We start from the raw sequence: 23,975 nt of genomic DNA, 5'->3' as shown, positions 1-23,975 counted from the left end.
ACAGCCAATACAAAATTTTTAAATTTGATGATACAATAAATTTAATATCATAGCCTTTGTGGAATCAAATATAGCAATTACTGTTGTGCTTAAAAAATCACAAAATGAAGTAGATGCTCAATAATTAGTATTATTTTTTTGCGGTCTTTTAGTAGCATTTTTGGATTCCAATCCAAGCCTTATTGAATTTGGTACAAGGCAAATGAGAAATAAAAGCCTAACCTCCAACTACTAAACTATTGCTAAATGTGGTAAATGTACGTGTGAACTATCATTTCACGTAATTAACCTCTGAAAAATTGGGGCAAGGAATTCCAAAAAAAAAAATTTTTTTGAAAGAAGCTGTTCCAAAACATGTTAAAAACTCGAAATATGTTTTTCAACTATTTTTTCTTCTCGCATACACATTTACTTCAATTAAGATATTCTTCAATTAGGACATCAGGCAGCTACTTTGGTGGAAGATATTCTTCAATTAAAAATGTTGTTTCAAATGTGCTCTTTTTGTCTAGTTAAAAATGATAAGGATAATATATAAATTCTAAGATTAGCTCTCTTGCTTTAGACATTACATTAGACGATAAAATCATACTTCCTCAATGTCACGTGCAAATTGTAAAGCCATTTCAAGTCTTTACTTGCAATTATATAGCTTATGTTTTCCACACAAAAAAAAAAATTACACATATATTTCAAACGTCGCTCTAGTATTATTTTTTCTAAAACACCTAGTAAAAGAAAAATCCATCCAAAGAAAAAACCAAACCGGTGGTGCAGCCACATTTGTCCTTCGCAAAATAATGCGCGGAGGTGGACTGTTACCCAGTGACCTCATTGGTTAAACACCTTGTTTGGATTGCAATTTTTCGTCGGAAAATCACGTTGTTTTCCGTGATCACATTTTCCTATTACCTTTTTCCCTCACATACATCAAATCGCTACAGTATTTTTTCCATGAAAAATCATGAAAAATGCAATCCAAACACAAAGTTTTCCGAGGTCAATTGCAAAAGCTGCTAATCATATTAATGAATTTCTAGAGTCGATTTCCACCTAATTATAGGCACTTTATTATAAGCAGAATCTTTTGCAATAAACCCACATATTATTATCAGCCAAAAAAAACTGCGGACGACGGCATTTGAAATCTATGAGTTCATTTCCTCGAAACGTTCTTGAGTGCCAGTCTTGCAGAGTGCCTTGGTCGCTAGAGAGGGAGAGAGTTCGAGATTTCCCTCTTATAGTAAGCTTTGATACCAAATTGGAACAAACACCTTGCTGCTTTGATAAGGTCGGGCGCGGTGCAAGATATTCTTGCGTTCACAACATCACTGGTGGAGGACATCATTGCACTAGCTAGCTAGCTTGTTTGAATTGTGCTCCTTTTGTGTAAGAAATTCTGATTGTAAAGATCAATGTAATAGTCTCAATCTACGTGCAATGGGTATGTTTAGATATGAAGAGAGAACTTTTGTTCATCCTTAATAGCTAGCTAATTTGGATGGAAGGAAGGAAATGAAAAGAAAAGAAAAGAAAGAAAGTTTAAGAGCTAAAATATGAAGGAAAAAAAAAAAGATTTGAAAAGATTTCATCACCCTCTATGTAAAGGAAAACTTTTTGCCCAAAATTGGTCAAAAAGGGAAGGAAAGTACAAAAGTCTTAAGTAAGTTTTCAAACAGGCCCAAAACTACTCTTAAAATCCTTCTACAAAAAATTTTAATCCCCCGTGAGTTCTCCCACTAGAAAACCCTTACAAAAACACCTCCTTTCACTTTATAAAAAGGACACACTTGTCAAATAATTTGTTTGAATATCTTTTATTTTCATTTGTATTTAACTTCCAAACAAAAGAAAACTACTTGCTTTATTTGATTTTTTAAAACTCCCAAACAACTTAGTTAGATAAAAACTTGGGTTAAAAACAAAAAAAAAGGTCTCGTGATATACCTAATACACAGAAAACCCCCCATAATTTCAAAACATACAAAATAACACCTTATGTTTTGAATTAAATTATAAACTAATACAATTCGTTAAATTTAACGAAAATAACAATTTCAGCCGTTAAACTTACCAGATTCCACTAAATTTATCGCTAAATTTACCACATTCTATTAATTTTTCGTTAAATTTACTGAATTTCGTTAAGTTTAACAAATTTTATTTAATTTACAATTAAGCTCAAAACATAAATTATCATTTTATATGTTTTTAAATCATAGAGGACTTTTCTGTATATTAAATATATCGCAGGAAATTTTTTTATTTTTAACCCTAAAAATTTCGATCCTTTCTCATCCTTTCTTTTCTAACTTATCCTCTCTCTTCTTTTCTTTTCTATTCTAAACTCCCAAACTAACTATTGTGTCATGGTACACTTTGTATGGCTGATTGCGCTGTTGCTCAAATACTGTAAAGTCTATTTTTTCTATAAAATCATCTATCATTTTCAGGAAAAAAAAAAAAAGAATCCCCACTTTATAGAAGGGAGTTGAAAAATCAAAATCAAATCAGCATCAGTCCCACCCGATGCTTTGCCAGAGCTCGTTTCACTAACCAAAATTAACAAGTTCCCAGCAACCGAAGCACAAAACTTTTTTTACTTGCGAGGATCATGCTAGTTTAACAAATAGAATAAAACTAGTAGTATAAAGCTGACATACACAAGCGGTTGTAAACAACAGCAGGCGGGTTCCACTAGCAAGTACAAAAGACCAATCTTCGACGTCCACAACTTAAAATAAACAGTAACATCTTGCGAATCCTACATCAGGTCAGCACTGACCAGACCAAGAAAATCCAATCTATCTTTCCAAAACCATTTTCAGCTAGTAACGGTCAGAGCGCCTGACAAGAAAAAGGAAAAGATTAGCAGCATATACTTCTACCACAAGAAGCAAAAATTGAGAAAATCAACCGAAGTTCTACTAAATTCAGAACAAAATTGGAATAGACAAGCGCACAGATTGCTCGAGTGCACATAAGAGGCATGAATAGATTACTGAAGCTCTTCCTACCAGACTGTATGCAAAACCGCGATTCAGAAATGCATCAGCAAACAAGGTACCAAGTAAATGAATTACATCTGTAGGAACATGACCACACAGCAAGAAGATGTAAATTGTGATTCTTTTGAGGCAGCAATGCCAGCAATCAGCCCCTTCCAATGAAAGGGAGGAGTCAGTTGATCAAGAATAATCAAGGTAAAAAAAAAAAGAGGAAAATCCAATGTCTCAACAGAGAGAGAGAAAAAAAGGGAGGAAAATCCAATGTATTTTAATCTACATTTGTATCTGATCTAAAAGATCGAATCAAGTTCTTAAATCTTTCATTAAAATGACGTATCAATATCTTCATTTCACTTGCAATAAAAAAAATATAAATTTTGAGGTAACAAGTACATGGTATTCGAGCATGCAAAGACTCGCATGAGAGTAGGTCGGGTTTCAGGCAGTCATTGCAACAAAATAACAATGACTTACTAAACTTTAAAATAACAATTACCAACTACATGTGGTTTCCCCATAAAGAAGATAATATAGTTTGATATTTCAAGAACAAGAATAAGAATATTCACGATCCATTATCCATGTTTGCTTGTACAGGTCAATCTATTAAAGCACAAAAATGTACAAATTTTTAGGAATAAAGCATATTTGAAATATAAATGACCATGGTGATACAAATCAGTTACTATGCCTCTGTAGGGAGTCCAAAAGCAAAAGGCTAAAGAAATTGCTTTTTGATATTCAGCATGTAAATCAGATTTTTCAACTTAATATAACAGAACAATTATACACAGAAGGTTATTAGTTAATATACCTGTGGCGATCATAGTCTCTAGAACGTTCCCTTGATCGGGAGCGTGATCTGCGGCGACTCCTTGAATCATAGCTGCGAGAACGATCTCTTTCTCTATCACGCTCGCGATCATAACCACGATTACGATCATAATCTCGATCTCGGTCTCTGCTCTGTCGATCATGATCCCTCCCTCGGTCACGGCTGTCACCTCGTTCCACATCCTTGCTAGGTTCCCTGTCACGATCCCGACTTATGCGCTCTCTTGATCTGCACAAAAAACATTAAACTTCCCTCCCCAACAAAGTGGAAAGAACAAATGAGAGGAAAGAAAGTGCAAGATATACCTCCTCTCTTCTTCATGGGCTTTTCGCTTCTTGTTTCTCTCTTCCTGAGAATTCATCACCAAGTACAATTGAAACAAGTTCCAAAATTCAACTTCTCAACCAGTTCTAATATGAAGAGACATGCTTGAGACAAGAAATGAAGTATCTTAAAAACATCCCAAAACCACCACTTCCTCCTCCCCCCCCCCCCCCCGGGGGGGTGCCAAAAAAAAGGAAAAAGGTGAGGATCATCGTATGATATGGAACTGCCTCCCAATGGTACATCACCACTGATAAAATAATTTAGGTCTCAGAAGGGAACATCCTCCCCATAAACATGCCTAATGAAGAACAAATCATGTGCCCCACATAAAGCTGTGCTTGGAAGCTCTTGTTCCCCAAGAAGTGGTCCATATAATCAGGAAACTAGCTCGTGTCTTTAAATAATGGCAAAAAATGAGAAAAACAACAGTAGCAAATGAAGGTAAGACATTCCAAAAAGCATTTGTGAAAGCAGGTGCACAAACCTTTATAGCTTGCTTAAAGGATCAAAGCAAAAGCAATTTCAAAATGTGTTCAGGAAAAAACTTTCACCTTTTTTTGGTGGGGAGGGGGGGGGAGGGGGAATTTTGCCAAATCTTTTGCCAGTATGGCCAAATTAAATCAACCAAAAAAAAATTAAAAGCCAGTATCTGTGGAAGTGTCAGACCAAACGTTAGCTATATCTCAAGTTGGTATGTATGGGGATTAAAAGAGCCGAATAAACTCCACACCATATTATTATTGTAATTTTCAGCCTATTCTCTAATGCACCTCCCATAGAGATACTAGTAAATCACATGTATCATCCAAAAGTTCATTTCAGAGCAATGTCATAAATGAGTCCAGTTTTGGACCGGAAGGATAAGACATTTCACTAATAGTAAGCATATGTCCTCAACTTCTTAATTTTTAAACAAAACAAACAAGAAAGAACAAAGATGGAGAGAATTTTTGTACTAATAATGTAGGACTAAGTGAGATTATAAACAAAGCACACTTCATTTTCATTCTTTCCTTTTCCCCTTCCTTTCAGGTAATCTCATGGGAAGTGCGAGTGCCAAACATCACAGACCATGCCTATAAAACAACTGACTGGAGAAATTTAATCGTGCAGAAAAATGCAGAACTTAACTGAAACAAGAAAACTCGTACATGGAATGCATAAAAGATACTGCGTATGAATCTTTATACATAAAGAACAAATCACCATGCAAAACCTCCAATGACATGCACATGAACATTCTCTGACTTAAAAAAATTTACTTCTCAATATAGCATGTACCAGAACTTTCTCCCGGTTTGGCCAAAAGTCCATCTAGGCGACGTGATACTTGGGAGATTGACAAGCGCCAATTTCAAATTGGCAATTTTTCTCTTTCCACAGCAAATTAGAATAACTTATATTCAACAGACAAAACCTGTATACTTTTTTACAGGAACCCCAATCCGAAGTCACAGAGAAATAAAACTGAAGTTTTCTGAGAACAAATTGAATTGTAATATTCATTATACACTCTTTTTTCCAAGGATAGAAAACTCACAGAGCGCATATAAACTGAGAATCTCTATAGAAGTAAGTGAAACATTATAGCAGCACCTGAATCAAATATTATAATGACCAACTTAGGTATACACCAAATACAAATAATCCAAAAACTGTCATCTAAAATTAAAATATATATATATGAAATCAGTATGATTCCAATCATTCTCAGCTTTACTCAAAAAACTAAGGCCTTATAGATGCTGCGAACAAATAAACTACCTAGCTAAAATAGGCTCCAAAGACCTCCACAATAATTTTAAAGATATCCATCCATGAGACAAAAGTCAAAATTATTCAAGAAGAGTTGGTTGGCCCTTTCAAAATCTCACCTGAAGCTCGGCCAACTTTTCGCGGATTTGCATATAGCCTAAGTGAAGCTTTCCTCCAAAATGATCAGCTAAACGGCGATCACTGAAAATAATCAAAAAGGAAAAGCATAACTTGGTAATTAACTCTCCATATGAGACAAACAGAACATATAGAGCTGGCCCACAATCTTCTACCTAATGATAGCATGATCAACAACCATAAAACAGAAAAATAACGCACATTCTTTAGCTGCAAAAGTATATCCTCGTAAAACTGGGCCACAAAAGCCTGCTGGTGACAAGGAGGTATAATTTCCAGGTCAAGCACTGAAGCACTACAAACTCTAAAAACTAATTTTTTCCATCCATAAAAAAGCCACGAGTTAAAAGTTTCGAAGAATTCAAGAGAAAATCACCTGTCATAAACACTCAAAAATGCTCCGCATATGTCGCAGACACGTAGCTTTTGATCAGTCTGAGGAAGAAATGAACAATTACATTAGAATAGCCAAAGATTAGCATCTAGTTTTACATTTGAGATTACCGCTAATTTATCAACCATGTCTAAAGTAGCCATTTAAAGGTCTTGAACAAAACATTGCCGGACCATAAACTAAATTTACATATCTTTCAACTATAACATAGATTCCACAGGAAATGAGTATCAATACTTTCCAGCTTCTACCCATAAAAATATAAAAAATTCAAAAATAAAAAAAATTTACCCATACAGTAACACTCCTCTTCACCACAATGGACGACCCAATTTTTAACACTAGTTTTAGAAGTTGAGCCATTCTGTTTTAAGCTATATTCTATTTCTTGGTACTTCAGATGTTTGACTTGTAAATGATAGGAAGATACATGATGATAGGATAGCTCCACTGCCCCATTCATCCATATCTAGTGGAAAATTGAAGGTTTTGAAATTTTTTTAATGGAAGAATAGCCAAGCGCCGGACTACCACTTTTGTATGAAGGTTGGACCTTGTCTGCAGGCATCACTATAACTCATCTGCTTCACTTCAAACCATGGACAACCTTCATATCTAAGTTCAACTTTGTTTATTTCACCAAAGTGGTGGAACACTACATTTTGATCACAAATAGCTGAAATTTCAATAATCCTATATAGCTTTTAATATCCCCCCCGCCCTATATACATGTAAATGGAAAAATTTTAAAAGCCAGGAAGTAAAGAAGTAAAATTTAGAAGACCATAAGAAAAGGAACTTACAATTCGCACATCAGCAGCAGTATATTTAGCAGAATCCGCAACATTTTCCTGCCGTGCTGGAAGCTGATAACAAAACACTAGTTAATCTTAATCCCATCAAAAATCTGTTTTGGCACCAAGTACAAAGAACAGAATGGATATTAATTATAAAAAAATACCTTCTTAAGTGCCTCAGCCTCTTCCAATGCTTTCTGTGCTTCATCAACCATTCCTTGTTCACCTGAAGAATCAACCAAAAATAAATGAATGTCACGAGAATCTAGCAAACTTCATGGCTAATGATCTAATGAAACTCTCACTCCCAATGTCATAAGATACTAAGAAGACTGTCATCTAAAAGTAGTTTATTGAGATTCATCATTCCAAGAGGCCGCCAATTCATCAGAAAGACAGGTATCACCATATAGCAATTCTTAGGCACTTGGATGGCTTCCTTGCTCTGTCCATTTTCCCCTCTTTTCCCCCTTGTTTTTCTTTTGCTGGATGTAATTAAGAAAGCTAACATTAACAACCTAATTCCATAAGATTAATGGTTTTCTCTTTCCTGTCCTTCAGTGCTTTAATTTTTCCCGCCTTGGAAACAAACCTTATCATAGATCCCTAAAGATTTATACTTTAAATTTAGAAAAAGAATCCTACATATTGTGTTCCCTCGAATATTAGTCTTTCCCTGTGAAGGAACCCCAAGCCATTTGTACCCACCTGACTTCAGTTGGCTTAGCAATAAAACCTTGTATTACTATCAACATAGCTTTACACCATTATTTCCTTTAAACTCATGTTTAAAACTGAATAAGCATGAACAAAGCAACAACTCATGTTAGCTCTTGGAGACTGCACAAGATTCTCAATAAGTAGACACATGAAATAGAAAAGCTATAAACCCTGTCCCTTCCAGCTACAACAATATGTCAAGTTTCAAAACTAAAAGCAGCAGAAACAGTATAGTGAACAAACAAACAATGTCCTGTGTTTATATGGGCCAAGAAATCAAAATTGTTGAAGCAAGATAATCAAAATTGTCCAGGGCAAGCTTTACCAAGATCCTCAGCTTTCTTTAGCTTCTCATTTATCATTTCCTGTATACGAGGATCAGGAGTAGCAGCAGGCAAAGGTGCCAATTGGGGAGGGTTCGTAAGAGGCTGAGGTAGCGAAGCTCGATCCTTGTTGAAAGCATCCAAAAGTAGCATCGACTGCCATTAAGAAAAGATACATATGCATGAATCTGGAAGTCAATTTAGCCCAGTGCAATAATTCCATAGTAATCAGCAACCATGGGTGCTGAAAAGCAGGCATTACCTGTTTGTCTGCTCTTTTAGTCCTGAGCTCTTCCACCACTTCAAGAGCTCTAATCTTCATATCCGTCTTGCCTTCAAGATCTGTATGATTATTCAATCGCAGGCAGCATTACAAATACTAACGACCTTATAAAATCATTCTCATCCTAGAAAGTCAGAGTTACTACTAAAACAGAGTCATACATTTCATCTATGACTAGTGTGTGACTAGTGTTGACACACTGTACAAGAAATACATGGTGAATCCAAAGAAACCATATACACTATCAGGAATGACTTCCAACAGGCTATTAAAAAGTAGATACCTCCCGCCTCTTAAGTATACTTCATCTGTAGTAGAACATATCTAAGAGATCTATGCCATGCCAGGGCATCATTATAAATGCGAAAGGAATTGTATGACACAAAGCAATTCAAGCTAAATGATACAATCTATACACGCCATGTAAATGCTTTATATTCAAGAAGTATAACCAGAAATGAGGATATAACCAGACACTTCCTTCAACAAGGTCTGACACAAGTCACAACAGGACTTTTTTTTATATTATTGATGCAGGAATGACCATGTTAGGACCAAAAAAAAGGACTGACAAGCCTGGGATTAATTTTGGATCAGTTTGATATCCATAACACATCATTTTAAATGTCAGAGACTGAAAATCGATAACACAAAAATGTGAAGGTCCATAAATTTCTGACTATTCATGATATATTCATTAGCTATCTTGGGCATTCCTACACCATAGGAGGTATTTTCCTACAAGAATATTCGTGATTCTAATTTCTCTTCAGGAGCTTATTTCATGCTATCTGCCAGATTTTCCTACACAAAAAGGCAAAATAGAACCAGGAAAAGAAATCCAACATTCCAACTTTTTCTGCATTAATTTAGATAAGACCTACCAACATTACTTTCAACTTACATTTAATGCATACAAAAAGTCAAGATCAAATATGCTTTAGAACATTTTTGTTCAAAGAACAATGATCTTTCACTTGTTAACCATATTAAAGATGATACTGCAGAAATAGATGACATAGGTCGTAGAAGAAAGTTCAGTTCAATAGAAAAATATGAATGAGTTAGGACTTTACCATATTGATCAGCTTCTTTCAGCTTCTCCTTGATTTGTTTTGATAATTCTAGAATCTCTGGTGTCTGCCAGTCAGATTATTAGTTCAGTCACTACAAAAGACAAAAGAGAAAAACTAAAGGAGAAGAGGCAATTATATTCTGATTACCTGCGTAACTTCGGATACTGAGATGGCAATAGCAGCCTTAGCATCTTCATCATCAAGTCTTTTAAGAGCTCTAGCAATTTTCCGGTCACACTCAACAATAAGTCTATCAATGACATCCTCCAAGTCCCTATCATAGTTGTCAGTACCTTTTGCCTTCGATTCCTCATACCTAGATAGAGTTAAAGTAACACAAAGACAAATTGAAACTTTATAGTTCAATTTCAACCACATAATGTGTCAGTCATTGATGAGATGTTGTGGACAGAAGCATGCGTCGTTCCTAAGCAATAGCATTGATAATAGTTGCCCAAAATGGATTTCTTTAAGTCATAAAACCTACAAATATCTAAAACACTGAACATATCTTGGGGTCGATCAAAAACTGGACCATAACCGCATAAAGAGTAGGTAAAAAGGATACTCTTTCCTCAGCTGCAACGAATGCACCTTTGGGCATGGTCCCATATCCATTTTCTGCAACATGTGAAGTTGAGAAAATCTATTAAACCAAAAAGTACAATTAAGAACCAAAGAAAATAATTACTTCTACTACTACTACTACTACAGCTACAAGCCAACTGAGTATCAAAACTAGCCAACCGAGTATGCCCCAGATCAAAACTTCTTATTTAATTCTTTAATCTGCAAACTCAACAGCTATATCAAAGAAAGGAGCTTTTTCTCCGTTTTATAACGTTTTACAGGAATCTCAGTCACATTTATACCTCTCCATTCTACCAAAAGTACCAGCAGTTGAAATAGAAATGGAAATCCCCAACTAAAACAGCCGCTAAACTTAAATTTTGCAACTCCAATTACATCTAGCCTCTCCATTCAACCAAAAGTACCAGCAGTAAAGAAAAAATGGAAATCTGCTATACTTTTCAATCTAGGGTTTAATCAAAGCATACACAGACTAAATGGAGGTAGAAAGAGGGAAAAGATGAGATTTAAGAGGAAAGCAGAGGTAAAAGGTACGCACAGTGAGTTGAAAGAGCTCATGAGGGCACAGGCCAGAGAGGAAAAGACGGCAGACGTCACGGTCGTAGTACTTGCGATCCACCTCCCTGACGTCGCCGTTTCGGTTCGCTCCCATTAAGACATCGAGTTGCTTCCTTATCGCGTCCATGGCTGAACCAGAGTTGCAGAACCCTTCTCTCTCTTTATCTGAGAGGTAGGGCTTTTTTATTTCTCGTAAACGAGAGTTAGGGTTTTCGCTCGATTGGAATCGGAGCCTATAAGGATATCAAGTCCATAAACGATTAGACTGTGTAAATTGGTTTTAAATTTAGGCCTAATTGCTAATATTAGACTGTTAACTACTGCTTAGGCACTTGTGTGAAATACATACATTATACATATATATATACTTTCTATTTTTTGTGAGGTTAAATCATGGTAAAACATGTGCTTGGATAAGGTACTTTTTATAATAATGAATTTTATGTGAAATAAAAAAAAAGTATTAGATGAGAAAATAAAAATATAATTAAAAAATATGTTTATATCAAATAATTAATATCTGAAAAAGATTTGGTATCCAGATCTTATTTTAACAAATACATGCTTAATTGGATAGATTAGCCAAAAATTTACTCTATTTTAAAAAATTAAAGCCATGTTTAGGATAACGATAACTTATAAAGAAACATTTTTGATAAAAATGCTTCCAAGTTATCAAAATTGGGCTAGAAATTAGTTATCAAACAGCTTAAAAGTACTTTTAATACTTAAAAAAGTTTTTTTTTTTTTTTTTTTTGTAAACATACCACAACCCCCAATGGAGACTAAAATACAAATATACATATAGAGTATTTCCTTTTCAAAATTTTGTTTAAAAAAATAGAGTAAAGATAACACCAAAAAAAAAAGCCTAAAAAATTTTTAAAATACCCAAAAACACTCATACATCAATATTCTTTTCCCTAACAACCTCCAATCTCATTTAAGGATATAATCGAATCGAGTCGAGTAGTGCAAATAAAAAAAATTGGATTTGAACTTAAGTTCGAACTCTTTGAACTCTTGAAAGTCAAGTTCAAAATCGAATTCGATTTTATTTTGCATTACTCGAACTTATGTTCATTAAGCCCAATCGAGTTTAATTAAACTTAATCGAGTTTGAAAAAAATATAAATTCATATAATCTTAAACAAGAGACAAAATTGATTTTTTATCCTAAAAATATGTGTGTGTGTGTAAAGTTTGATTGAACTCGATTAAACTCAAGGAACTTTCAACTTTCATGTATTAATTTCGAACTCAACTTATTAAATAGTTCAAGTAGGTCGAACTCGAGTTTAAACTCGATCAATACAAGTTCGAATTCAAACTTTGATTGAGGAAGCTCGTGTGTTATTAGATTAGGTTGTATTCATTTGCACTTCTAATCCTACCTTCCCCACTACCTAGCATAATAAGAGAAAAATACTCTAACTAGGCGACCGAGAAGGAAAATAAAATCCAGGAGGGTATATTGTGCACCCGTTTGATCCGATAGTGGTTCAGTCCCCTCCGAATTATTCCTAGGCCTCCTTAGATCCGCTCCTTCCCCCTTAGTGTAGAATAGATTAGGTTATACAACTGTTATCGTCTCCAAGAAAAAAAAAAAGAGAAGGAAAATAAAAAGAAGTGGACAAAAACATCAATGAACTTTAAGCAAAGGATTCAATAGCAATTTGCCTTTACTGTTTAAAAGAAATTTTCATGTTCCGTGACTTCATTAGTTCTGGTGTTCTCATCATTAGTCTTCTGGGGTTCTAATCGTTAGTTCTTACTCCAACAGACAAATTCCGCTGCCCGACTTCCCAACTCGTAGATTCTTTCTTTCCCCATAATTTTGGGGGGGAAAAAATGAAGATCACCGTATATTCTCCTAAATCCTCCAGCTGGATTCTTCTTCTGCTGACTCTTTCTTTTCTTCTTACGTCGTCGTTTGCTTTCCAATCGGACGAGCTCCTCGTGGACGACGAAGAATTCGGTCTTGAAGGGGGCTCGGGATCCACCCCTGATGTGGGCTCCACTATTCCAGCCCGACCATCTCAGCCGGCCCGGAAAAGGTCTCCGGATTTTAGTTCCGGATCCGACCTAGACTCCAAGGTCCAGTTCACTCTGGAGCACGCCTTCGGTGACTCCGATTTCTCTCCTGCCGGTACCTTCGCTGCCCGGGTAAAGAATTCGCCGCATAGCGGTCAGGTTCGTGCCCGACCCCTTAAAATTTTACATTTTTCAGTACATACACGTGATTGTGGGCTTAGCAGCAGTACTCAATGCTTTTTCAGTCTTTGATTGCGCAGGTAGTTTACTTGTACCATTTACACGTCTAGAGTTGCTGGGGTTAAATGTTTTAAGCTTTAATGCTGACTGATTAGTGGAGTGAATTGTTGTACGTGATCAATTGGAGCTGTACCTCACTCAAACTCCTACTTAGTTGAATCAATTTTTTTGCATTTGATTAGTTACACGCTATTGCTATGCTAGGATTTTAGTATAAATGCTGACATATTTTTGTATAGAACATGGATTTTGTTTAAATTATTGTAGATGGCTATGTTGAGCGTTTCTTGATATGTATGGAACAGACTCTGACAAAGCTTCGATTCTCGAGGACTGATTTTACTGCTGCAGATAAGGATAATTTCAAAGTAATTGTTTATTTTCCGTGTTTTTTTTTTTGGCTCAATAGCCAATTTTGAAGGATTGAATGTTATGAACTATTGATGAATATTTTTTGCAGAAACTTCTGGAAGCTGATGACTTTTATAGGATCAGAATACCATCAAATCTATTAACTTCTCCTGGCAGAGATTATGTTATTTCATCTGTGAAAGCGGTAAGTTTGAATCTGCAATGTTATTGACATGCACCATACTTTGATTGACTTGAGGACAAGTATGTCATTAAGCGTGCATGCCATGTTGTGTACCATAAAGCATGAATCTTGTTTATCATTTAATGCTTGCATGTCATGGTGTGTGCCATAAAACATTAATCTTCTTTTCCCCAGAACTCAGAAAAGCTTTTTTTTTTTTGCTTTAGTTTTAAAATTTAGTACCCTATACATCAGGAATTAACTTTATTTAAAGTTTGACAACGTTTTAAGTGCATATTGCATTATTTGAACTAAAACTTTTTGACTTATAGTTACTCAATGCACTTGTCACTTTGAATAGATCCTGGTCTTGCCATTTGACTGTTTTCTTTCATCCGATATTGAAATGGTATAGGAGTTTTTTGCACTTATCATTGGTATGGTGATGCATTGGCATGATTAAAGGGGTTCTGTTTTTATTTTTCTCCCCATTCTTCCCCTTTGAGCTATGCACTGCAAAACTTTGACATGGTGCTGATGCTTTTTATGACTTCCAGAGATGTCTTCCACGTCATGGCTTGGATGAGCACATTGTCATTCACATGGTATTATTATTCAGTTCCAGATGTTCTATATTGCATGAACTAAGTCCTTGAATATGAATTTTCTTAATCTTTTTCAGGACTTCTGCCTTTTGTGTTAAATTATTCTAAAGCATATCCTGTATAACTTTGGCTGTCTGCATGTAGCACAGCGTCATACCTTCATAGCCACGTGTTCTTTGAAAGCATATCATGAGACTTCTATGAATTGGTGAATGTGTCAAATGACCACATTCCTTTATGAACTCTAGGATTCAGAAATTCTATTGGAGGATTTTGTGTTCTGTGTAGTCAATATACTTGGATGGATTCTTGTGCTTCATGAAGGTTTTGCCAGTATATTTTGAAGTTTAAAAAAAGGTGAAATAATGAATAAAATAATATTCTTCTTCTTAAAACTATTCTGTCAGTCTAAAGCTGTACTTCCAGCTTTTGACTTTTTCATTGTACCTACGAATGCTGGTGCAGCTGACTGAACTTCATGCCAGTTGACCTAAAACCCATGTTTGTTGTTTTATGTATCTGCTTCTACCTCAATTATAACGACTTATATGTCATGAACATAAGATCAATTTTGGTGGATTTGTATATTCTTCTAGTCGTCGTTATTTGACCTAACCATGTAATAGCCTCTACCTTGCATGTTGAGGAAGATGAAATGAGCTGAGAAAGTTCCAATGCTTTGTTGAAGTATGCTACTGGAATAAACAAAGTCTATTCCTGGACATTTGCTAATGTTTACCATGCAAGTTCTGATATATGCCTTTTCTTGTTTTATATTCAGGGTTTTAATTTTTTGCTTCTAATTTTGGACTTTTTCAAATTTGACTTTCTTTTGTTGTGGCAATGCATGCTTCATTATTTGCTTATATACAATTCCAGGATGGTGTCAATGTCTTGGCTGTTAACTACGGTTCTCAAGGAGCATGTCAATATCCTCGGCACTTGAAATTTGTAAGTGCATACTTAGCAATACGTTTTTTCCTTTCTTCCCTGACCTTGTTTTAATACTTGTAGTAGCCAGAATAATCATTTAAAGTTTCCTGTATTTGATCGAAATACATCAGTCGATCTTGCTGGACACTTAATTTGGAATATTGACTGACTCTGATAATTTGAAGATTTGTAAGGGTTGCTACCTTTTCCTGTAGAAGTACTATGATTATACCATGCCTTTTAGGTTGTAGGGAACTGTTGACTGAAAAACTGCTATGGGTAGATATCATTTTATCTCTTAATATGATTTTATTGTCTCTTTTGCAGCCAAAAAGGTGGCTGTTTAACTCGCACACTGTCTTAAAGAGTGGTGAGCAGGCGCCAAGGTGATCTTCTAGTTTGTATGATTTTTGCTTTAGTTTTTCCCGTTGTTTATTAGGGTGTCTTTTGTAACCATATAGTGATTGTCATCCTTCTTGTGTTTTGCTGTGGTGCAAATAATAATGTAATTCATTGTTGCTAAACCAAACTTTGTTTAAGTCGAAGTACTTTCAATTTCACAAATTTACTGGACCATTTGGGGAATTCACTTGATTTAATATTGTTTATTTGTTTTATACTCATTAGGAGGAACGAATATGTTACATTTCCTTTTGATACCCTTTATTTTCCCTTGTTTACATATTCAAGTTTGTTTTTATGATTGGGATTGGTATGTAATTGACCAAATATTTGAAACAGAACTCCAATACTTTCCCTTGTTTACATCTTCAAGTTTGTTTTAATAATTGGGATGAGTATGTAATTGACCAAAATATTTGTAACAGAACTCCAGTATTTTCTGAAGAAACTGCTGTTGGTGAGAATGGAGAAGGTGAAGGAGTAGCACCTCCAGAGAGATCATTTTGGGCTAAATATGTGAGAATCACTATAGCCATATACTTGTGGTTGTTCCTGATCTGATAATGAGATTTACTGGTGCTTCTTTTGGTGTTCATTGTTCTTCCATCTCTCTTTCAGTGGATGTACTTGCTTCCTCTGGGACTTATTGTGATGAATGCTATGACCCAAGCAATGAACATGCCTGAGGAACAACAGGGTGGTGGACAAGCTGGTTCTCAGGTGCAGCAACGTGGACAAAGTGCTGCAGTGCGAAGAAGATGAGTGGGTTAGTTCGTACGTTGTAGATCATGTTTCAACAACTATTTTTGTTCAGCCCTGATAGTTATTCCTGATCTTAGTTTTATTCACATTTTGTAAGGTTGTCTCGAAATCTAGGTCCTCTCTCATTTTAAATGTGATTTCCATGAGGTTTTAAAATCTCATTACACTTGTAAGGTGATTTTGACTTTTGGAATTCAATATTCGGTACTGGTGATGTTTCTCTCTTTTTTTACTTTTGCAAATAAGGTATGCATGCTTTGATGTTGGCAAGATGATGAATGAGAAGGTAGAGAATATATACAGATTTTTGGCTAATGCAATTAAAAGTTAAGACAGTGTGGTTTAGGATCGATTTTCTGAAGTTTAGCAGACCCTTTCTGCTTTTTCTTTAGAAATTAGGATTTTAGCCACAAGATTCACACAGAATGAGTAGGGCCTGAAGTTGGTTATTATTTGTCTTCCGCTTATGAATGATTTCATATATTAATGTCTGTACTGAATTTAGATGCCATCAATTCTATGTGCCATCATTTCTGTGATGTTAATTTATTATAGTGCTAGCTTAATGTATCTGACAAGATTCTCAAATTTTGTGTTTGAAAAACTTATTCTTCTTTGGCCCTTTCATTGTTCGCTCTTTAGTTCCTAAGTTGTTGGGATTAGCCTGTCCTTGCCGCCAAAGCAACTCGCCTTGGTTCACCTGAGAAGATATTTTCATCCAATGGAAAACCTAGTGCTGTAGTTGCTCTAGTTACAGAACATCGTATGGAGGGGGTGATATGAGTTGTACCATACAGCGCTTTTATATACTGTAGGTTTTGAAGCATGGACTACAAGTAATTTGGTATAGTAACACCTGTATTTTTGCTCTTTTGTGTCACTTGTGATAGAATTTTTCTTGTTACCTGCCCCTCCTGGCATGAGATGGTCCAGTATTTGTCAAGTCGTAGTAGATCTATTCATGTGTTGTACTTTCTCTTGGAGGTGAGGTGAATGTGAACTTTTGTCTAATGTATGCAATTGATTTTACTGTTAACTGCATTATTTGTAGTCTAAAAAAATTGTGTTAATAGAACCATGCATTTAGAACTAGATAATGCATCACCAGATTTCAATATTGAATGCAAGGTTTGAGCGTTTCTTAAGCTTGGGAAATGCATATATGTAGTTGACTGTAATTCTTGTGGTACAGGATGAAGGAAATAGGTCTGAACAGGGGTTTGCGTTGAAGGCATTACATGCAAGGTTATTTTTGCCTGGCTGGAAATCCAGTTTGGATCTCGTCCGTCTTGTTGGAATTTTGGAAGCAAGTTCTTTTCCAGCACACTGGTTTGGACTGATGTTTTAGCTTGTGCTCGTCCCATAGTCTTTTTTCCTTTGAGGTGGCCAATACTTGATGCATCCACAATTTTTTCAAAGAAAATTTCCTGGATAGTCCCATGCTGAACATTCTTGTATGATTACTGTTATCTTGGCTGTGGCCCATGTTTTGAAACTTACCAATGTGAACTTTAGTTATTTAGTTAGTATTTAAAAGTGACTTTTTTAGTTTTCTTCCATAGCGAAGTCAAACTCAAGTGAATTAGATGAATCATTAGAAAAGATAATCATATGTCAATGATTATTTGAACGAGACAGTTGTTAAATTTTATACCACAAAAATGAGAAAATAAAATTGAGAAAGAAGGATGCAAGGGCTGGTGCCTAACAGGTTTATTTGAAACCATGTTTTAAACAGTAGCGGCATCTCCATACTTGGGAGTAGTAAACACAGGGATGAATTGGAAAAGACAATTAAAGGGGCAGCTTCCTAAACATCATAATCATAAACATGGTTTTACTTAAATAACAAGTAGTCCTATATATTTTACTCAATAATTAATTTTTGAATTCTGAATTCAACTAAAAATTGTGTTTATTGAATGGTACAAATGATTATATTATGTGAATCTGGTAAGAAATCGAGTGATTTTTCTCAAGGTTGTGCTCTAAGGGTGCCCTCAAATCGAGCTCGAGTAGCATTTAATTCAAGCTCGTGCTCGAAGAATAAGGGTACTATTCGAGTTCGATCGAGCAATGACACCTAAATTCGAGATCGACTCGATGTAGTTGTGATATTGTTCGAGCTCGACTTGTTAAAACTCAATAAAAGTAACGAGTTTTAACGAGCTCGATTCAAGCTCGTCCGAACTTGAAAGTAATTTTTATATGATTACAATATTACCTTTTTGCCATTTAAAAAATTTTACAAAGTATACAAGACATCGTGTAATTTATCTAAATTATAAACCCTAATTGGTCATTTCATATTTATAATTAATTTATTATATAAATAATAATAAATAGTCGAGTCACTCGACGAGCACTCGAATAGCACAAAACAATGCTCAAACTCAACTTGTTATCTTTGTCAAGTAAGTCAAACTCGAGCTCAAACTTGATTAATCCGAGTCCGAGTATTTGACCTAGCCGCTCAGGAGTTGCTTGACTCGCCATCAGCCCTGTTGTGCTCTTTTACTGTATATTTTGTTCACCATTTTTAGTACCTCTTCATAGTTGTTCACTAGTTTAAAGTCTAGTATCATTTCCGTGGTTGAGAGTGTATTTGTAGAACTTTATTATGAAGATAAGCTCCCTATCTACTTCATCACATCCCTGCCACCAGATTGAAAAAGATTAAAGTTTGTTTGAGATTTGAGACATTATACGAGTTTCTTGTTTTAGGTGATGCATAGGCTTGGTGCTTAATGTTTCAAATTTGGCTTGTCCTTTTCTTTGATTCGTTTTCCTCCCTTAGATCAGGCGGAATTCCTTTGAACAAAAGCTGTATAAGTTGCCATTTAAAATTGCAACTGTAGCAGCAACAAAAAAAAAAAAAACTAAAGCTAAAGAAGAAGTTCATATAAATGCATTTATACACTTGATATTGAAAAAAAATTGTTTGCTTATTAATAGCTTTGACTTAAAATTTGTACATCTCCACATATTGGACAATATATCACCAGCACATTCAAATAGTAGAGTGATTGAAATCACATTTAAAAGTTATTTAAATTTGTAGTACCCTAGGTTCTTCATGAATACAAGAAAAGGTTGGAATCAATATTTGAAACTTTTACAAAGATAATCTCACATGTAAATGTGTTACAAATTTAATCCCTCCTCCCTCCCAAAAAGCACCTCATTTTTAGAAAAAAAAATATAGAAATCGTATGGTAGAGTTTCACACCAAGGAATTGGGGACAACTCCTCAACGTCGTCACAAAAAGGAAATTTAAATGAAAAAAAAAATCTCAATTGAAGGTTTTTTTTTTTTTGCTGACAGAGTGGGTGTCTGGGTCAATCCTTACGGGGCCCGACTAATCCCACTCCGACCCAGGAGAAGAGGTCTCATCCCCCCGAACACGATAATCACAGGACTCAGACCTTTGCGGGCACTGGACACCAGCTCCTAAGGAGGCTTGCTGAGATCAACCGAGTTGCCCATGAAAGGCAGACAATTTGGTGGGAGGCAAGAGTTGAACCCCTGACCTCCCACCCCACCAGGAGAGGTGATGGCCACTGATTGTTAATGAATTAACTTTTTATACACTGACTGACTGATATTTTTACACTAGCACATGATCTGATTTGCTTATTTTACTTACCAAAACGTTAACAAGATCATATGCATGTTGACCACGTCCATCGTTAATTTGCTAGCTTCACTTGCTAAACACTAAATGGTCCTATACCATTAACAAAAATCCGTCATAAAAGGAAAACTAGTTAAATTCCTATAAATAGTTACCAATTCTGCCACACTGTATTTATAAGATTCCCACACATGTACATCATGCCACATGCGTATCAGCATATGTATTAGCTTCTTGTTAGATTCAGAAGCTGTGCAATTAATGGCGGCATCATCTTCATCGCAGAGGATAATGGAGAAGGCAGTGGAGAAGCCAGGAGCAGGTCAGAAGAAGGAGCCCAAGAATTTGCATGTTGCCCAACCGCATGAGATAATTGAGAAGCTCAAGAATACAAAGGATTCAGGTCAAAGATCTTTCCAGTGGGCCTATGATGAGAAGCAGCTGCAGCAGGTATGGGAGTGGCAAAGCGAGATGAGTTTTCAAGAACTCTTGAGCCATGTAATTTATGGAGAAGGAGAAGAAGTTGTGTGGGATGATGATGTCTTTGGTGTGCAGCAAAACAAAGAAATTTCCCAGCCCCAGCCACAGGTCTCTGTAGAGAAATTCAAGGATAATTAGGTTAGAACTTTTGCATGGGGATGTAAAAATTTCTGGCACGTAAATTGGGCACTTTTTTTTTTTTTTTTTTGGGTTGTACTAATTTTCCTTTTAGCTGAATTGGGGAATGAAGTAGATGATTCCTGTATCTTTAAAAAACAAAACAAATAATTTGGCATTTTTCAATTTAGAGCATTTCGAAAGGTTTTGTTCATTAAAGAAGGGAGAAAATGGAGTCGAGAAAATGTAGGAAAGACTGTTCATGATAGGGGAGATTTTCAGAATGGTGAAAATTTCATATAGGAGTTCTTCTATAAGCTACTATGGTAAAGCTCCGCAATGACAAAATTTACCTTCTAGTTAAAGTATTTCATTGGAGAAAATTTTACCCTCCTTTTGTTCTCTTTTTTTTTTTTTTTTCTTTAATTTACCTTTCATTTGGCTAGATTGGGATTCAATTACGTTTGTATTTTTTTTATTTAGTTTGAAATGATCAGGCCTTTCATGATTTAAACCATTTTACATTGTACACTAGTCTTTGAATTTAGTGCCCTACAAGTTTTTATTGGAGAAGGGAAAAAATGTAATTGAGAAAATATGGGAAAGGTTGTTGATAGGGTAGATTAATTTAGTAAAGCTTCGTTATAAACATCTGTGCATGCTTCCAATTGTCACATCGGCTGATTAATTATTTCAAGTCCAAATATTATTATGAGACTTTCAATTACCACATATGCTAATTAACTCTTTAAATCTAGATATTATTGCGAGATTTAGGTCGGAATTTTAAATAGCTACTTTCTCATGCGAGAGTAAAGCAGGGTTGGCAAGATTGTGACCAGCCAAAAATAATTTGGTTGATTAGTATCAAATGGAAACAATGCTTTGAGCATTGGTATGTCGTCTCACTTTTTGTCTTTTAAAGCAAACAAATGCTTAATTTCTTCATGTCAAATCCCAACTCAATTAATTATTATTCACCAAATATTAAAGGGAAAATCCTCATTATTCAAGAACCAAATGGCCTACAGTCTTCTTTTTTTTTTTTTCCCCTTGTCTAATTATGCACCAGATATTAAAGGTTCTCATGTCGGGTTTTATTTAACTGTTATCCTATTTAAAAATTAAAAGGTACTATGCCTGGAGGTACCATATTGTGAGGTAAAAATTAAGAGCACAAAAGTTTTGGCGAATAAAAGATGATAGGGATAATTTTAGAAACCTCCACTGAGATTTCTGACAATTTTACTAAGCTCCCTTGAGGATTGGAAAATTACACATATCTCTCTTGTCATTTAAAATGATAATACTACCCTTAAATATTTTAATGAAATTCCCTTGTTTGGTATTCTTACACTTAGAATGATTTTAAAATTATATTTCATTCTTTTTCCTTCTTATTTTAAGTATTTGCCAATAAAATTATAAAATTACCACTATTATCTCTAGTTTCTATTGTAACCAAATGTCGAACTAAAAAATTTTTTATGAGTTAACTTTATACGTAATCCGATGTTTTTTGCTAATCTTTGTTTTCTAATTTTTAGTATTAAAATTAACAATAAATCAAAAAGAAATTGCCCAAAATCACTAATAAATTATGATAATCCCGCTACTCAAAAAAATTCATAAACACTGAATCAATTATTTCAACATTTTATTTTCTATCTTATAAATCTAAATCTATAACAAAATACTATCAAATATCCTATCATAGTGATAAAATTATTATTATTATTGTTTATCAAATAGTAGGTATGGACATGAAAATTTCAGCACTTTTTTCCTTATAATTACATTAGATAATCTTATAATTCTATAGAAAAATAAATTAAATCTCATAACACAAGGGCATTTTTGGATATTCATTTCAAAATTTGACCAAGTAAATATTATTTTAAGGTTTTGTTACTAAAACTATCAAATCAAGGGAGGTATGTGTAATTTTTCAAATCTCAGGGGAGCTTAGTGAAATTGTCAGAAACCTCAGGGGAGGTTTCTGAAATTATCCCAAGATAATATAAAACCAAACAAAATGGCATCAAAAGGCCAACGTAATATTAAATACCAAGATTATATACAATATTTGCAATTGTCATATGGTTAAATCTTTCGATCGAAACAGGATTAAGAGTAAAGAGGAAAAGTAATCACAATTATCAACTGTGCCAATTTTGTGTTTGATTTTGTGTTTTTTATTTCTTTAAGGAAGTGTTTTAGTGCCTATAGTTCGTTTAATTTGTTCGCGTCCCAACAACACCTTTTGTCTCTTCCAACAAAACCGAGCATAACAAAACTTGGTTCAATAATAGATAAAACAGCACATAATTTCAAGACTCAGTAGCATTTTAAGCATATAAACTCAAAACGTTTACTTTGTTATGTTTTCCTTCAAAGTTTCTAGGTTTTTTTTTTTCAAAGTTTTTATAAGCTGCTTTTCTTTGCTTGTAAATGAGACATGGATGTAAATATACTTCGCTATTAGGAAATAAACATGAAACAAGAAAGTAGATAAAGGAAATATAGGTCATCTATGCCCACCTTTCTAATCAAATCAAAGGCTGGAAATATGTATAATCCTGTACTCATTTTTTTACATTTTATCTTCAGTTATTTTACCAAAATAGAAATACAGCTAGAGCCTATGTGATGTCTTGTTCAATATACTATTCTCACAAGATTAATTCATAATATGCATTGAGTTTTTCAATAGAACTAATTAACTTATAATCGGTTATGTTATTCGAACTCTTCACTTTATCTGTCGTACCCATGTTGAATTCTTCGCTCTTCACTTTTTCTGTCGTATCCATGTTGAATTCTTCGCTTTCCACCAGAGCACCCCTCCTAAGTCCAAGTAATATGGGTGATCAGAATTGTCCTATTTTTAAAGGATCATCATTTAAATACCCCCTTAGACTCTTGCATCATTTTGCTTACATTACTTGCATGATTTTAGAAGTGTAACTTGATCTTCACACCGGACGACCTATGTGATTTCTTCAAGTGATGCTTCCTGGTTAAGAGCTGAGACCTTAGCAAGGCCTTTTTGAAGCCAATTGTTGCGGCAAATGTTTACAATCGAGATGAGTATTCAGCGATTGGAACTCTTGTTGATGATACTGTTTTTCCAATTCCTCTAATTGGGAAGTTTCCTGGATTTCTAGAGGCTGGAATAATGTTGTTCAGGTACTGGATTAATATGCCAAAACAATTTCTGATTCCATCTATCGGAATTATCCCCATTACAATATATTGCACTGTCCCCATTACAATACTCATCAATGGATTTCATTTCTTATATTAAATTTTTTTTTTCTCTTTAACTTATCGCGTTAATACACACAATCATAATTAGTGTACTTCTATATTTAAGCACTTTCCAAATTAACCACACCTTTTTTTAAAAGAAAACCAACACCTAAGA

At 34.8% G+C, this 23,975-nt stretch overlaps 2 protein-coding genes across 7 annotated transcripts; one reads left to right on the top strand and one right to left on the bottom strand.

The window, feature by feature from the left end:
- Positions 1–2,570: 2,570 nt before the first annotated feature.
- LOC113708025 (U1 snRNP-associated protein usp106) lies at positions 2,571–11,115 on the bottom strand. Of its 5 annotated transcripts, XR_011820961.1 has the most exons (14): positions 10,786–11,115; positions 10,225–10,277; positions 9,804–9,972; positions 9,657–9,720; positions 8,560–8,639; positions 8,300–8,453; positions 7,419–7,480; positions 7,261–7,323; positions 6,440–6,498; positions 6,045–6,126; positions 4,149–4,192; positions 3,823–4,071; positions 3,084–3,160; positions 2,571–2,847 (listed from the first exon to the last, which is right to left on the bottom strand). XR_011820961.1 is itself a non-coding variant. In XM_027230458.2 (13 exons), the coding sequence occupies exons 1-13, from the start codon at positions 10,930–10,932 to the stop codon at positions 2,829–2,831; spliced, it is 1,245 nt and encodes a 414-aa protein (XP_027086259.2). In that variant the 5' UTR covers positions 10,933–11,113; the 3' UTR covers positions 2,571–2,828. The 5 variants fall into 5 exon arrangements, 1 of the variants encoding a protein (XP_027086259.2); XM_027230458.2 differs by lacking the exon at positions 3,084–3,160 and having other exon boundaries at positions 10,786–11,113; XR_003452400.2 differs by lacking the exons at positions 2,571–2,847; positions 3,084–3,160 and adding an exon at positions 5,711–5,766 and having other exon boundaries at positions 3,911–4,071; positions 10,786–11,113.
- Positions 11,116–12,472: 1,357 nt separating this feature from the next.
- Positions 12,473–17,873, top strand: LOC113708027 (uncharacterized). 2 transcript variants are annotated; one of them, XM_027230460.2, is made up of 9 exons: positions 12,473–12,998; positions 13,385–13,447; positions 13,540–13,635; positions 14,172–14,219; positions 15,099–15,170; positions 15,480–15,538; positions 15,980–16,070; positions 16,173–16,320; positions 17,509–17,873. In XM_027230460.2, the coding sequence occupies exons 1-8, from the start codon at positions 12,657–12,659 to the stop codon at positions 16,314–16,316; spliced, it is 915 nt and encodes a 304-aa protein (XP_027086261.2). In that variant the 5' UTR covers positions 12,473–12,656; the 3' UTR covers positions 16,317–16,320; positions 17,509–17,873. The 2 variants fall into 2 exon arrangements, with proteins under 2 accessions (XP_027086261.2, XP_071920969.1); XM_072064868.1 differs by lacking the exon at positions 14,172–14,219 and having other exon boundaries at positions 12,507–12,998.
- The last annotated feature ends 6,102 nt before the right edge of the window (positions 17,874–23,975 follow it).

Source organism: Coffea arabica, chromosome 9c (genome assembly GCF_036785885.1).
Source record: "Coffea arabica cultivar ET-39 chromosome 9c, Coffea Arabica ET-39 HiFi, whole genome shotgun sequence".
Taxonomy (NCBI): domain Eukaryota; kingdom Viridiplantae; phylum Streptophyta; class Magnoliopsida; order Gentianales; family Rubiaceae; genus Coffea; species Coffea arabica.
The sequence above is the reverse complement of the archived record's forward strand: the minus strand, read 5'-3'. Positions and strand labels throughout refer to the sequence as shown.

What these genes read in the sequence shown, in the direction of transcription:
- LOC113708025 (XM_027230458.2), bottom strand. Translation starts at nt 10,932, where the DNA reads ATGGACGCGATAAGGAAGCAACTCGATGTCTTAATGGGAGCGAACCGA. An exon ending in CAGTATCCGAAGTTACGCAG is followed by an intron (nt 9,721 to 9,803) that starts GTAATCAGAATA and finishes TCTGACTGGCAG; the next exon opens with ACACCAGAGATTCTAGAATT. An exon ending in AAAGAAAGCTGAGGATCTTG is followed by an intron (nt 7,481 to 8,299) that starts GTAAAGCTTGCC and finishes TTGATTCTTCAG; the next exon opens with GTGAACAAGGAATGGTTGAT.
- LOC113708027 (XM_027230460.2), top strand. Translation starts at nt 12,657, where the DNA reads ATGAAGATCACCGTATATTCTCCTAAATCCTCCAGCTGGATTCTTCTT. An exon ending in ATTCGCCGCATAGCGGTCAG is followed by an intron (nt 12,999 to 13,384) that starts GTTCGTGCCCGA and finishes TGTATGGAACAG; the next exon opens with ACTCTGACAAAGCTTCGATT. An exon ending in AGCACATTGTCATTCACATG is followed by an intron (nt 14,220 to 15,098) that starts GTATTATTATTC and finishes ATACAATTCCAG; the next exon opens with GATGGTGTCAATGTCTTGGC.